The 14,266-nt window shown below is 33.6% G+C and overlaps 1 protein-coding gene and 1 non-coding gene across 12 annotated transcripts in view; both read left to right on the top strand.

The window, feature by feature from the left end:
- Ptpn13 (protein tyrosine phosphatase non-receptor type 13) overlaps positions 1 to 14,266 on the top strand; it is a 189,038-nt gene that overhangs the window by 118,614 nt on the left and 56,158 nt on the right. For 7 of the 11 annotated variants that reach the window (XM_047565871.1, XM_047565869.1, XM_047565866.1 and 4 more), the window contains 5 exons: positions 2,107 to 2,289; positions 5,661 to 5,823; positions 9,862 to 10,276; positions 10,421 to 10,515; positions 12,091 to 12,147. In XM_047565871.1, coding sequence (XP_047421827.1) covers positions 2,107 to 2,289; positions 5,661 to 5,823; positions 9,862 to 10,276; positions 10,421 to 10,515; positions 12,091 to 12,147 — 913 coding nt within the window. The remainder of the gene's footprint in view (positions 1 to 2,106; positions 2,290 to 5,660; positions 5,824 to 9,861; positions 10,277 to 10,420; positions 10,516 to 12,090; positions 12,148 to 14,266) is intronic. The other 4 variants (XM_047565868.1, XM_047565867.1, XM_047565873.1 and 1 more) reach the window with 2 other exon arrangements.
- Trnaa-cgc (transfer RNA alanine (anticodon CGC)) lies at positions 12,446 to 12,519 on the top strand. Its single transcript has one exon. It is a non-coding gene; the product is annotated as a tRNA-Ala (tRNA).

Here is a 14,266-nt window from a genome sequence, read left to right as displayed (position 1 = left end):
TTTTGGTAGTATATCCTGCTACTCCTTTTCTCTTTAACTTTAGCATCTTTCTAAATTTTTTATCTTATTAACACAACCTTAAAAGATTAGTGTTCTGCTTTATATCACATTGTCTTTGAAAGACATCTGTATCTTTTTGCTAATCTACTTTGTTAATGTATAATTTACATAAAATAAAATATATCATTTTTCATTGTTCATTTCCATGAATTTCCAAAAATATATACAGTTGAGCAACCACCTCTACAATCATGATAAAGAACAGTTTACAAATTATGCTGTGTACATATATGTATATACCACAGTGAATTCCACCTTTATGTATATCTATAAAGCATCAGTAAAAAAACAGTAAATAAATAGAAGGAAGACCAGTAGAGTAAAGGAAGGAGAATGGTGGGGTGGGAGGGAGTAAGGAATACTGGGGACTTGTAATGGAGCAAATTATATGCCATGCATGTATGATTATGTCAGATGAACCACACTATTATGTATAACTCTGATGCACTAATAAAATATTTTTTAAAAGTTAAAAGAACAAGGTTTACCAAACCATGGCCTACCGATTTTGTAAACAAAGTTCTTTTAGAAATTGGCCATGTTCATTTGTTTACACATTGTCTGTATCTACTTTCACAGTACAGCAGCAGCATTGAGTAGTTAAACAGCAGCAAGCTTACAGCCCATAAAGCCTAAAGTATTTATTGCCCAGCTCTTTGCAGAGAAAATGTTCCAAACACTGATAAAACCTATTTCCAATACACAAAAAAGCTCCTTTGTGTCCCTTCACTGTGATTCCCCTTCTACTAGGCCTATCGCCTGGCAACTACTGTCTGCTATTACCCTAATTTTTTTCTTTTATAGAATTTCATATTTTTAAAAAAATGTTATAGTATGCAATCTTTTGTTTCTGGCTTTTTAACTTCAAGTAATACTTTTGAGATTCATCCATTGTGTGGTATGTATCATTAGGTGGTTTTTTAAAAATTATTTTTTCTGAGTAATTTTACTTTACGGAATTTTAATTTACAGAATTAAAATTTGTTTATTCTTTTCTTAGTTAATAATGGTTGGAAAGATCCCAATACATATTTTTGTGTGAGCATAGTTTTTATTTCCCTTGAGTCAATACCCAACAATTGCATTGCTAGGACCTATTGGAAGTATGTTTTACTTTGTTAGAAACTGTCAAACTGTTTTCCAAAATGGCTGTACAATTTTGTAGTCCTCCTACCAGCAGTGTATGAGAATTCCAGTTGTTCCTTGTCCTCAACAACACTTGATATTTTCAGTCTTTTTCATTTCAACCCTAGAAATAGGTGACTAGTGGTATATCATTGTAGTTTTAATTTATATCTCCCTAATTTACACTGAGCATCTTTTTATGTTTTTATTTACCACTTATATATCTTTTTTTTTTTTTTTTTTTTTTTGTGATGCTGGGAATTGAACCCTGGGCCTTGTGCTTGCAAGGCAAGCACTCTACAAACTGAGCTATATCCCCAGCTTATCTTATTTGTTGATGTGTATAATAAAAACCTTTTGCCCATTTTTCTATCTGGTTTGATGTCTCCTTACTGCTAAAAAGCACATGTTCTTTATGTATTCTGAATACAATTCCTTTGTTAGATATGTGTTTTATGTATATTTATTTCTCAGTCTGTGTTTGCCTTTATATTTTAACATTGACTCTTGAGCAAGATTTTAATGTTGCTTAAATGACTTGTTGCTAAGGGAACTTTTGGTTTTGTTTTTTTATGATGCTAGGGATTAAACCCAGTGAAGTTTTCATTTATCAATTTTTTCTTCTGTGATTCATGCTTTTCATGTCCCATCTAAGAAATCTTTGCCTAACCCAAGGCTATAAAGATTTTTTAAAACTTACACATTTAGTTTCTGTATTTAGGCCTGTGATCCATTTTGGATTAATTTTCATACATCTGGTGAAGTAAGTTGTGAGATTTATTTTTTGGTATGTGAATTCAAATTATTCCAGCCACATTTGTTGAAAAACTATCTTTTCCACATTAAACTACATTGGCACAAGTACAACTTCTATAATTATATGTCATCATTTATCAAAGTAGTATTGTATTGTTCCAACAGGTCTGCCAAAGATTAACAGAATATGGAGTTCATTTTCACCGAGTGCACCCTGAGAAAAAGTCACAAACAGGAATATTGCTTGGAGTCTGTTCTAAAGGCGTTCTTGTGTTCGAAGTTCACAATGGAGTTCGCACATTGGTCCTTCGTTTTCCATGGAGGGAAACCAAGAAGATTTCTTTTTCTGTATGTCCCTTTTAACCTGTTTTTATTATATTTTAAAATGAATGTTAACAATTTCCAATGTAACACATTAACTTTAAGTAAACTTTAGACCCTACCATTCAGTCAGGCTACTATATTTCATTACTATTTAACTCTTCCTTCTTAGTTGTGGAAGTATGACTGAGATTTTGTTTCTTGTTTTCTCAGGAGGTGATTTTTCAAAGCTTAAGATACATTCCTAGCTGGTTACATGCTCAATTAACTTTTTAGTTAAATTACAACCAGGTGGAATTCTCAGTTAAGTCAAACTTATTTGAGTCATAACTTCTCATATGGAGAAACTCTCCAAATGTTTTAAAGATACATAATTAGATTAACCCGCAAAAAAACTTTTGTAACTCAATGGATTCCTAATAGCAACTGTTATGTGAATTTCAAAGGTCCAGAGATTTGTTGGATTTTATAAATTGGTCCTATAACTTTCTGCAATTTTAGATTTAATGATTGTTAGAAAATATGTTTATGGAAGAAAGTGAGCTCTAAAAGCACATTTTGATATTGAATATAGGGTATCTGAACATTCTGGTGCCACTGGCAAACCCCAGAGGTCAATAAAATAATATACACAGGTATTTATTTTTCTAATGTTATTCAGGTATTACTGAAAACTTTAGGTTTTATTGGGGCTGAACTATATTCTTACCAGGAGTTCAGGATATCAAGGTCATGCTGGACTCTGGATAATAGTCAACCTAATCAGTTCTAAACCTAATGGTTAATTGATTTGAAATCTGTTCTAGACCTAATGGTTAATTTCCCGTGAAACCTGGAGACAACACTAAGATTACTAGATAATAATTTATTCTCTCAGGAAAACCCAGACCATGTTCATCTTCCTAAGACTAGATTACCTGGGCTTTATTTACCTTCCTTGAATGGAATTTCTGGCAGAGCAAGTATCTGAAGGAAACCTTAGATTGATTAAATGCAATTCTAATTTGAACCAGTTTTCAAAAGTTAACAATGAAATCATCATATAGCGTTCAGCTGTATGTCACTTGCCAATCTATCACAGCAGCCCCTATGTATAGAACCCTATATATAGCCATGATGAGCTCATTTTTAAAGATCTGCAACAGCAAAGAATAGAACACATTCTCATGCAAACTCTTCCTGTACTTAAGAGGACTCATTTACCCTGAAGCTTTTTCCTCTAACACTGAACTCTCTTTTTTAATTCTCCCTTTTTCCTGCTACTGACTTCCATCTCTGGTGGGAAGATGGAATAGTCATCCTTTGGCCTTCTCACCTCTCAGTTCCCTCAGGCACAATTTTTATCCACTCCATCAATTAACTCTTAGAACCAAATAATTCATTTCAAACCACATTTTATTTAGATATTAAATCAACTATAATAATACTTTTCCTAATTATTTTGAACCTCTTAACCTATATTTGGTGAGGTTTTTTTGTCCTTTCCCCTTGTTACCTTTGGGTGTTTTATAATAGATATCAGTTATATAGCTCTTTTGACTGATAGACTGACATTCTGTCATTTATATTAATGCTTCAATCAGTGAGAGAACTTTACAGTGATGGAATTCACTGTCCTTGCAGATTACTTGACAGTAGTTAAGTGGTATGTTTGTTAGGAAATAAAGTTTCCTATTTGAAAAGTTCAGTTATATTATCAATAATCAAATTATTAGTTTTTTGTTATGTTATCATGCTGCTCTATCACTTGCTCATTTCCATTTTTAACAATTGGCAACAATATCTAGTTAGAATTTAACAATGTTCATTTGTTCTTATTTCATTCATTATAATTTATTCATATAGCTGAATTCTATTTTTGGCAAGGGTACTAGTTTTCTATTTAGAGTTGTGATATTAAGTGTCTTTAACGTTAACATATGTGAGAAAAGTAAATTTTAAAATTTATAAATAGCTGGGTGCGTGGCATATTCCTATAGTCCCAGCAGCTGGGGAGGCTGGGGCAAGAGGATCACAAGTTCAAAGCCAGCCTTATCGACTTAGTGAGGCCCTAACAACTTAGCAAGACCCTGTCTCTAAATAATGGAGAGCGAGGTGGGGACAGGTAGGGAAGAATGAAGGAACTTGAATTGGGCAGAGGGGAGTGAGAGGAGGAGAGTAGGAGTTAGGGTGGGAAGGACAGTGGAATAAGACGGACATTATTACCCTATATTCACGTATGACTCCACTACTTGTGTGACTCTGTACCGTGTTCAGACAGAGGAATGAGAAGTTGTGCTCCATTTGTGTACAATGTGTCAAAATGCATTCTGCTGTCATGTGTAACTAATTAGAACAAATTATGTGTGTGTGTGTGTGTGTGTGTGTGCGTGCACGTACATGTACATATAAAGTGGTGGGGATGTGGCTCGATGGTTAAGCACCCCTGGGTTCAATCTCTAATACCAAAAAAAAGTATAAATAAGCATAAATAATAAGCCAGAAGTTATAATTGGCATTTGGGTAATAGTCTATTATTTTATCTTTTGTGATACTATTAAATTTGATTTTTCTGTGCCTATTTTTGCATTTGAAATAAAGATAATGGACATGAAATAGAATAATTTGAACAGAGGCAAGAGCTAGAATAGAATCTAACTGTATTTTAAGTAATTCTGTAAAGACATTAGTCTTAGATTCCTGGCATGTTGAATGCTCATTTTGTAAGGCATATGGATTACCTGACAGGTCACAGATTTTGGAAAGCCCTCCTCCACAAGAGACATTCATTTTTTAAAACATCAGGGAAATAAAACTGATTTGTCATTATTCTACTTTTCCTGAATTAGGCGAGAATTGCCATCTCTAAATATCAAAGCATTTCATCTCTCAACCCAGTTGTTATGTTATTCAGTACCATTCTATTCCCACAGTTTCTTTAACTTCTGTTGTATTCTAATCCAACCTTCATGGTACCCAGATTCTACCTAACCGATCACAGCTGTTATTGTCATATATTAATTTAAAAAAACAATTTTTATTGAACTTCAGTTTCTTTACCCAAGGGAACAAAGCATATATTCCTTGTCATTTTTTATTTAAACAGTCTCAATATTGTAAACATAGTCATCAACTCAAAATATTGATTAAAAATATCATTAAAAGAAACTGTTTCCCTTGCTGATGGCTGGTATACAATCTGATTTAGGCTACAATTTCTGAAATGGGCAAAAAATGTTAATTTATTTCCTGAATTTGTTTATAATAATATAGAATTTTGTTTTCTATATTTACATTAGGTATAGGTGAAGGAATACCCATGCCTCATATATTTCTTCTTGTTAATTATAGGGTATTTTGGCAAATAAGAAATCATAGGAAAGCATCCTAACTCTGAATACCCCTGATTAATATTGTAGAAAAAGAAAATCACGTTGCAGAATACATCAGATGGGATAAAACATGCCTTCCAGACAGACAACAGTAAGGTGTGCCAGTACCTGCTACACCTTTGCTCTTCTCAGCATAAGTTCCAGCTACAGATGAGAGCAAGACAGAGCAACCAGGATGCCCAAGATATTGGTAAGGAGAAGCAGATTGTTTCAGGAGATCTCAGAGCATATGCTTGACTTTTGTCACAAATTTTAGAACTGCCATGTTTAGTATTGAAAACTTACAAGGCATATATATCTATTAAATGACTAAATCGAAACTATAAAGGTATCACAAATGAAGCCAAGATTTCAACTTTATGTTCATTTTGAAAACAGCACCCCTAGATAAATCAGGGAGAACCTGTCAAATTGTCTATTTTGTACTTAGCAATAAGCTATTCGATGTAAATATTATTGAAAAGTTTGGGCCATGTTCTCTACCCACAGTACAATTCCACACTATTTGGGAAGGCTTAGACCAACATGCATGAAACAATAATACACAGTAAGGTTCAAGATTTTAAGATTATATCATTCAGATTCTATGATCCATATTACAGAGAAGAGGATAATCAGAAACTAGAGGACTGGAGAGTTGACACTTGAATTGGATGTGAAGGAAAAAATAATTAAAGTTGTAAGGAGATAAATTGAAGGATGAAAGAAACAACATGGGAAGCAGGGGACAGGGGAATATACACCCAGAATAGTAAAGAAACAGACATACAGTTTGTAGTGGCAGATTTACCACCTATTAGTTTTACTTGGGTGCATCCCTGTTGGGAGACTGAGATGAATAACCACAGTACCCCAAAAAATGGTGAGGAAAGTGATTGCAGATTTTGAAATGTTTATATATACATAATGAGATTGGGAAGATGTCCCAAATCTAAATGCAAAATTCATTTATGTTTCATATACCTTACACACATAGCCTGAAGGTGATTTTATACAGTATTTTTAGTATTTCCTGCATTTCAACCATTACCTTTCACATAAGATTAGGTATTGACTTTTCCACTTGCAGCATCATATCAGTACGCCATAAGTTTCAGAGCTTGGAGCATTTTGATTATCACATTGGTAACACCTACATCATAAGGTCTTTGCAAAGTAGAAATCAATTCATATATGTAGAGCACTTAAAAAGTGCCCAGCAAACCAGTCTGGGGATGAAGCTCAGTGGCAGAGTGTTTGCCTATCTTGGATAAGGTCCTGGGTTTGATCCTCAGCATCAAAAGTAAAAAGAAAGAAGCGGGGAGGGGAGGGAGGGAGACATCAAAAGAAGGAAAAAGAGAAAGAAGGAGGAAAGGAGGGAAGGAGGGAAGGAGGGAAGGAAGGAAGGAAGGAAGGAAGGAAGGAAGGAAGGAAGGAAGGAAGGAGCAGAATGAAATGAGGATTCAGTAAATATTCATTATTATTTTTACCATACCATCATCAACATTGTTTTACCACTATTACCTTTACTACTTTACTATTGGGTAGTAGTTCTAGTAACAGTATATTAGCAACAGTAGGAGATCCTACTGCAGTTCTGTGTACTACTCTGTTGTGTACTACACACCATGTAGTAGCAACAGCAGTAGTAGATGAATGACCTTAGGAAAGTAACTGAATTTTTAGATATTCATTGTTTTCATCCATGAAGGGGAAATCCTCTTCATATCACACAGATGAGCCCCTAGGAACCAAATGGCTATCCATCCTTAAACTTGGATGGTAAAAGCATTTTAAGATGGTATGATCTCTCTATTTTCCCAGATTTTGCTAAACCTTCAAAGGAACTCTTTCCTGACTGGAATTGGGATAGAATTAGGTATCTACCTATTTAGCTGTCCATACCAAACAAGTGAATTTACTGCTATAGTCCCTAGGAGGTTGATGAGCTAAAAAATGTGTGCTACTTCCTTATTAGGGTAGAATATTGGTGCTAGAAAAGACCTTACAGTCCTCTAAGTCTAAAATTTTACTAATGAGGGAATAGGTTCAGAGAAGACAGTATCTCACCTAATCTCAAATAATAAGAAGTCAAACTAGGGTTGAATGCTGATCTCTTAATTCCTAATGCAGTACTTTTAATATTTGAAGAGTTTTATAAATAAGTAATTTACGTGAAAATAATTTTTTAGAAAAATCACTTACTGAGCACTTACTATTTATAAGTGGCAAGCACTATGAAATAACAGAAGAAATGAAGTTGCTCTCTTCAAAAGAGCTTAAGTTGACAATATAGAGAAATATAAAATGATGTAAGGGACTGAACAATGACAGAAACAGAGTAGAAGGTATACATTGCAGACTAAGTGTGGAACTAGCAAACTTTTGAGTTAAAATTTACATATTTAGTATTAGGATACAGGCTCATTCTAATGTTCTTTTCTATACTAATGGACCATGTTGGAGTTCTTTCCAGTTGGAAGACAGTGTGACAGATGAGATAAGTAGTTGGTTTGTGCTCCTATCCCATGATTATGTATGCTGTTTTAAGCTCTATGCAAGAGTAGGTTATGAATGAATTTGAATATCCATAATCCCTGTTGTGTTCACAAAACTGACAAAATCTAAACTGAACTGGCTGCCCTTATTACCAAAGTTTGGTCTATATTCTCCTTAAAAATGAAGAATTCTTCTGAATATAAAGTCATTTCCTTTTACATACTGAATACAATTACATTACTTTGGAATTATATAACAATTGAATCTGAATAAGGCTTCATTTTCCTTGTTTGATAAAGGCTGCTCTCAAAAGAAAATAGAATGGTGTTATCTGTTCTAACAAAATTCCATATTTTATAGGAATTTTTAAACTAAAAGTCTTTTATGGAGGTCTTATTTTAACCTGAATTGAATTTTCCTGGTGACAATGAGACATGTTTATTTAAACTTCATTTTGATGCTTAGATATTAAAAAATCTCCAATGTTTTCCTACCTTTTTTCTACCTGAGATGAAATATTATGAAACTTCTTAGAAATTAGAAGATAAGTGAAAAAATTTAAGGATCTAATCACTAATTATTTGACATTTTTCTTTTTAAAAGAAAATTTTCCTAACTGTTTTACATAGTGGTCAACACTATTTATTCCAAATAGAGTGTAACACAGGGTTACTACTTTCCAGGAGGGAACAAACAGTACCTTGTGATGTGGATTAATTCATGAATAACTAAATCATTTGAAATTTTATGCTCCTAGTCCTTTATTTATCGATGATGCAGTGTTTTTGTTAGTGGTCTTAAATGTTAAAAAATTGCTCTGATATTAGTTCCTATTGAATAGAATAGCCAAGCACCTCTTTTCTAGTATTTCTAAATTTAGAATGTAAAAGATGATTTTAGATATGTCTTTAGATTTCCAGCTCACTGATCGTGTTAATTTACAGATACCAAAAGAGAGAAGATTAGTACTATTTGATTCTCCCATGGTACTATTTGATTCTCCCATGGCTCCTGTGCCTCAATTAAATCACGAGGTCAGCAAGGTGGGAAGGTGGGAATTGGCCTAATAGTGAAATAACAAGAAAATTTTTTTGCCTTAAAATCTTTTTTATTTTTTATTTTTTATTTTTTTTGGTAACAGCATCATTGAACTATAATGTACATAATATGTCATTGTAAAGTGTATGATTCAGTGGTTTTTAGTACATTCACAGTGGTACACCATCACCACAATCTGCATTAAGCTTTGAAAAATACAATAATCGAGAGCTTTTTCTCTGGGCAAAACTTTTCTCTGTGCAACTTCTTTTTCAGGCATGTTAGCCCATCCGGGTTTCACCTTTCCCTCTCCCCATCCTTGGTTTTCTGATACTTTAGCAGAAATGCTGCTGGAGTTGAAAATTTCTCTTTTAAGTGACACTCTCATTTCTAAGTGAAAGCTATAAAAAAAATCAGGGTCAGCAGGCCTAAATTGTAAACATTTTCGGATCTAAGAATTATGAGATGAAGTGTAAAACATTGAATAGGCTGTGACTGACCAAGAGCTAAAAGGATGGAGAGATGGTATGAAAACCAGGATCGTCAAACTTCTTTTTTAAAACCCTTGATTGCCACACTGTGAGAGCTCTCTACTTATGCTGGCAATCAAAATGGTTAAAAACTGCATGCTGTATTTTACTTATTAAAATAACTCTTCTCACCAAGGTACTGCGGTGTTTCCATCACGTAAAGCAATCCTATTTCCTTGTAGAGAGAGCTTCGTTTAGGAGCCTGAATCTCCAAGCAGATTCCGTTAGAGGATTTAATATGGGACGCGCAATCAGCACTGGCAGTCTGGCCAGCAGCACCCTGAACAAACTTGCGGTTCGACCTTTATCAGTTCAAGCTGAGATTCTGAAGAGGCTATCCTGCTCAGAGCTGTCGCTTTACCAGCCATTGCAAAACAATTCAAAAGAGAAGAGTGACAAAGCTTCATGGGAGGAAAAGCCTAGAGGGATGAGTAAATCATACCATGATCTCAGTCAGGCCTCTCTCTATCCTCATCGGAAAAATGTCATTGTTAACATGGAATCCCCACCTCAGACGGTTGTGGAGTTAGTGGGAAAACCCTTTCACCAGATGGCAAGATCTGATACAGAATCTTTGGCAGCACTCACAAAACTTAAGTAAGAACATGATTAATTAACCCAAACTACATATTTGTAAATTCTACATTTCATACATTTGTTTTTGTTTAGACATTTTATTATTTTCACCATTTTTTTTTTTACATTGACACTTCCCCTCCTACCTTCCTTTTCCCTCTTTAGTTCAAAGTCTGTTGCAAGTTTAAATAGAAGCCCTGAAAGGAGGAAACATGAATCAGACTCAACCACTGAAGACCCTGGTCAAGCATATGTCATAGGTCAGCATAAACAAGCTTACCTTCTTTATCCCATACCTCATGCTCATAGTGAAATGAACAGGATCATGTTGATTACCAAGAAATTATTTTGGGTTCCATGTCCTAACTGCCAAAACAGTGACTATCTACTTAAAATTTACCAAATAAAGTAAAAAAAAAAAAATTGATTGAACACAAAATCGCTTCATGGCACTATTACTTGGCTTCCTCTTAGTCACAGTAGTCATGATAGTCATACTGAGAGAACCCATTTTGTGCCATTGCTTTGGATTGTCTTCCCTTGGCTTTTTATTACAAGCCTGTGTGAGTGGAATATGATACTACTACACTTTTCAAAATGTTTATTTAGGCTTCTTTCAACTTAGCATGAATGGAATTGTCTCTAAAAAACTTAAATAATTTTATGAAATATGCAATGGTTGATAGGTGGAAATTCTTAGTTGATTTTAAGTTTCTTCAAAGTCTCTTAGCTAGCTTTTAGGGACCTGTTAATTATTTAAATGTAGAAGTTGTGTGTCTACAGGAATGCATGTGTGCATATATACACGTATACCCCAAATACATCCTCACACATTACCTTATATGATATATAGTTTAGGATGCCTTTGCCTCATGTGTCTTTGAAGGGAAATGCAGTGAAGTCAGTCTTTCAGAGGAGTCCATATTTTAGCACAGAGATCAGAACTACTACTCAAAATATGAAGCCGCTGAAGAGAAAGAAAGGAAGAAGGATACCCACTTCAGTTGTTTCACCAAATACTAGTGCTTAACTCTCCTTGGGCCCAGCATTTTACCCAAATTACCTAAAGTTAAATGTAGTTTTCTTTTTTTTATTTTTGTAATTGGAGTAGAGCATGTTGAGTAAATGAAGTCAGAAAAATATTTTATGTTATAGTTAAATATTTTTGAAAAGCGACATTATTAATATAGACATCCACAACTTCCAGAGATTATACTGTCCTTTTAAGTTGAATCAGTTTAAAAAATTAAAGTAGATGAAAGACAAGATTTAATCCTACAGATAACCCTGTGTTGTTGAAAACAGTGTAATAAGAATCCTTTGGGGAAAAAAATTTCAGAGTATACTCACATATAATGAGGTTTCATAGATTCTAATCTATTTTTATTAAGAAGGCTTTGTCATACATAAATTTTTCACATATATCAGGCAAGTAATAGTTTTGCATAGTAAAAGAGATAAAACCTATAAGAGGAAATTTATTTTTTGCATTTGTTTTCTATTTAAATCATTCTTTCTTATTGAATATTGAATTTTCTTTTAACATGTGAACAAATGCTTTTAAAGCTCAATTTCATCATTTCATATTTGACATATCAAAATGTCACTGTCAGAAACAATACATTTGTGTTTAAATTTATTCTGCAAAACAAGTTAATATGCTTGACTACTATTTAAAAATAGTATGCCCATTGTGGGAAGACATATTTTTGTCAGTGTAAATTAAAATGTTGCTGCCTTAATGTTTTATTGATTTTTATAAATTTGTCAGAAGAAATTACTTCTATAGTATCTGACCATCTTATAAATGTCTAATAATTTAATTTATACCACAGGAATGAGTATGCATAGTTCTGGAAATTCTTCATCCCAGGTACCTTTAAAAGAAAATGGTAGGTTTACAAAATGTTTTTCCCCTCATTTTTAATATCCTTTCTCTTTTCTTACACCCCATATGATAGGATATGAAATTCTTTAATTCTATGCCAAGGATTTAGGCCTTAATTGGAGTCAAAGGAGAGTTGTATTTTTCAGCATTATAGTTTTGTAATGGGACAAAAATTAAGCTACTATTGATGAAGTAAATGCATGACAAATTGGAGATAAGAACACTAATTGAAAACTAAGGTAGTATTTCAGGTGGGAGATAATTTTGACTAAAAAGTTATTTTAAAAAGATGCTTGAGGAGCTGGGGATGTAGCTCAGTTGGTAGAGTGCTTGCCTCGCATGCACAAGGCCCTGGGTTCAATCCCCAGCACCTCAAAAAAAAAAAAAAAGAAAGAAAAGATGCTTGAGCTGAATCTTCAGAGGAGGATTTGCTCAGCCAGAATAGTGGAGATAAGCATTCCAGATCAAGGGAACAACATGATTAGAAAGACATGATTCTGGAAACAGTAAGTATCAGTATGGAGGCATGTGACGGTCAGGACAAAGCTTGAGAACTAAGTAGGAATCAGTTTTCAGTCTTATCCTAAGTATTATGGGGAGAATTTGGAGACTTACAATGTTGAGATTTACAGTTTAGACGGAATCTTAGAAACAAAGTTGTAGGAAGAAGACTAGAAATGTGCAGTGGCTTGAGTTAGTGTATTCAAATTTTTAGAATTTTGAAAGTATTTTAATATGTATTATCTTTTTCGATCTTTCTAAGAATTTTATGGGTAGAAAAAGTGTTTTGTTACTCCCCATGTATTGATTTTCTCCAAAAATCTTTCAGTCTTCCCCTCAGACTCTGAAAATTAAACTAAAAAGCCTGATGAGAAAGAAGTAAATATGCTAATCAAAATGATTGATACAGCTAAACTTGATGAAGATATGTTTAGTTCTAATTTTCCTGATAGCAAAGGCAAAAAAGGAAGAGTTAAAAAAAAAATTGTTGAATCATTTGGAATTGAAGTTTTTGTAGGCAAAACTGTCAAACACCAAAGTGCTTCTTCATACCATTGTCATTCCCTTAATAGAAATACACATAGTCATTCTTCAAGAGAGAAAAATCTTTCTTGGAAGTAAATTGTTTACAATATAAAATACATACACTGTCTTAAGTACTTATAGTAAATGAGGAAGTGTTTTTTGTCAACTCTATTTTGGATTAATTAATCCTCAGAAAAACTAAGGGCATATAATTAAAGAAAAAAATCCTGAGCATATACTTGGCCCTAAGTTACTAATACCTTCATATATAGTTTTCTGATGATCAAAATTCATACATTAGAATGAAATCTACATCACTTGCATACCTAAAATAGTTTTTCTTTTAACTTGTCCATAATGGTAATAATTATTGACTAATAGTTATTGAGTGCTTGCTATGGACTAAGCACTATTTTAAGGTTTTAAGCACTTTACATTATTTTTCTCTTTATTTCCACAACAACCCTATGAAATGGATGCAAAATGTTATTTCCTCTTCACAAATGAGAGAGAATCCATAGCATAAAGAAGTTCAGTTGTGCAGGTCGCAGAACTAGCGTTTAGCAGAACCATGATCTCTGAACATAGGCAGTCAGTTTCCAGAGCCCATGCTCTAATCTACTTTCTAGATTACCTCCCAGCATAAGAATGACTATCTATAATTTTATATCTCCCTGCTAAACTTTGAAAGAAACAAGATAATAATCTCTTCAAGAATGAGAACTTGCAATATGTTTTAATCTAGTATCTGAGGGCTATTACACTGAATATCCAATAAGCATGGGCAGGTTTAAATAATTTTTCTGCTGGAACATTTAGAAGCTTTATCTTTCCACCCCACCCTTACAGAAGGGCTAATTCACCTTCTCATAGGTATTCCCCAGTCAACTTGCAAACTAGTCCATACTTTTCTCAGAATTCTTTTTGAACCTACCTAAGTGGGCTGGATTAGTATTCTGTTGAGAGTGAAATTTTCACACCTAAAGCATGGCAAACACATTTTTCCAGATAAAATCACAAATGGTCATAAAATTAAATTAATTGCCCACAAGTTGAATATAGGGCTTCTTCTTCTCATATCAGTGCTCTTCCTGCTG

Source organism: Sciurus carolinensis, chromosome 10, assembly GCF_902686445.1.
Source record: "Sciurus carolinensis chromosome 10, mSciCar1.2, whole genome shotgun sequence".
Taxonomy (NCBI): Eukaryota; Metazoa; Chordata; class Mammalia; order Rodentia; family Sciuridae; genus Sciurus; species Sciurus carolinensis.
The sequence above is the reverse complement of the archived record's forward strand: the minus strand, read 5'-3'. Positions and strand labels throughout refer to the sequence as shown.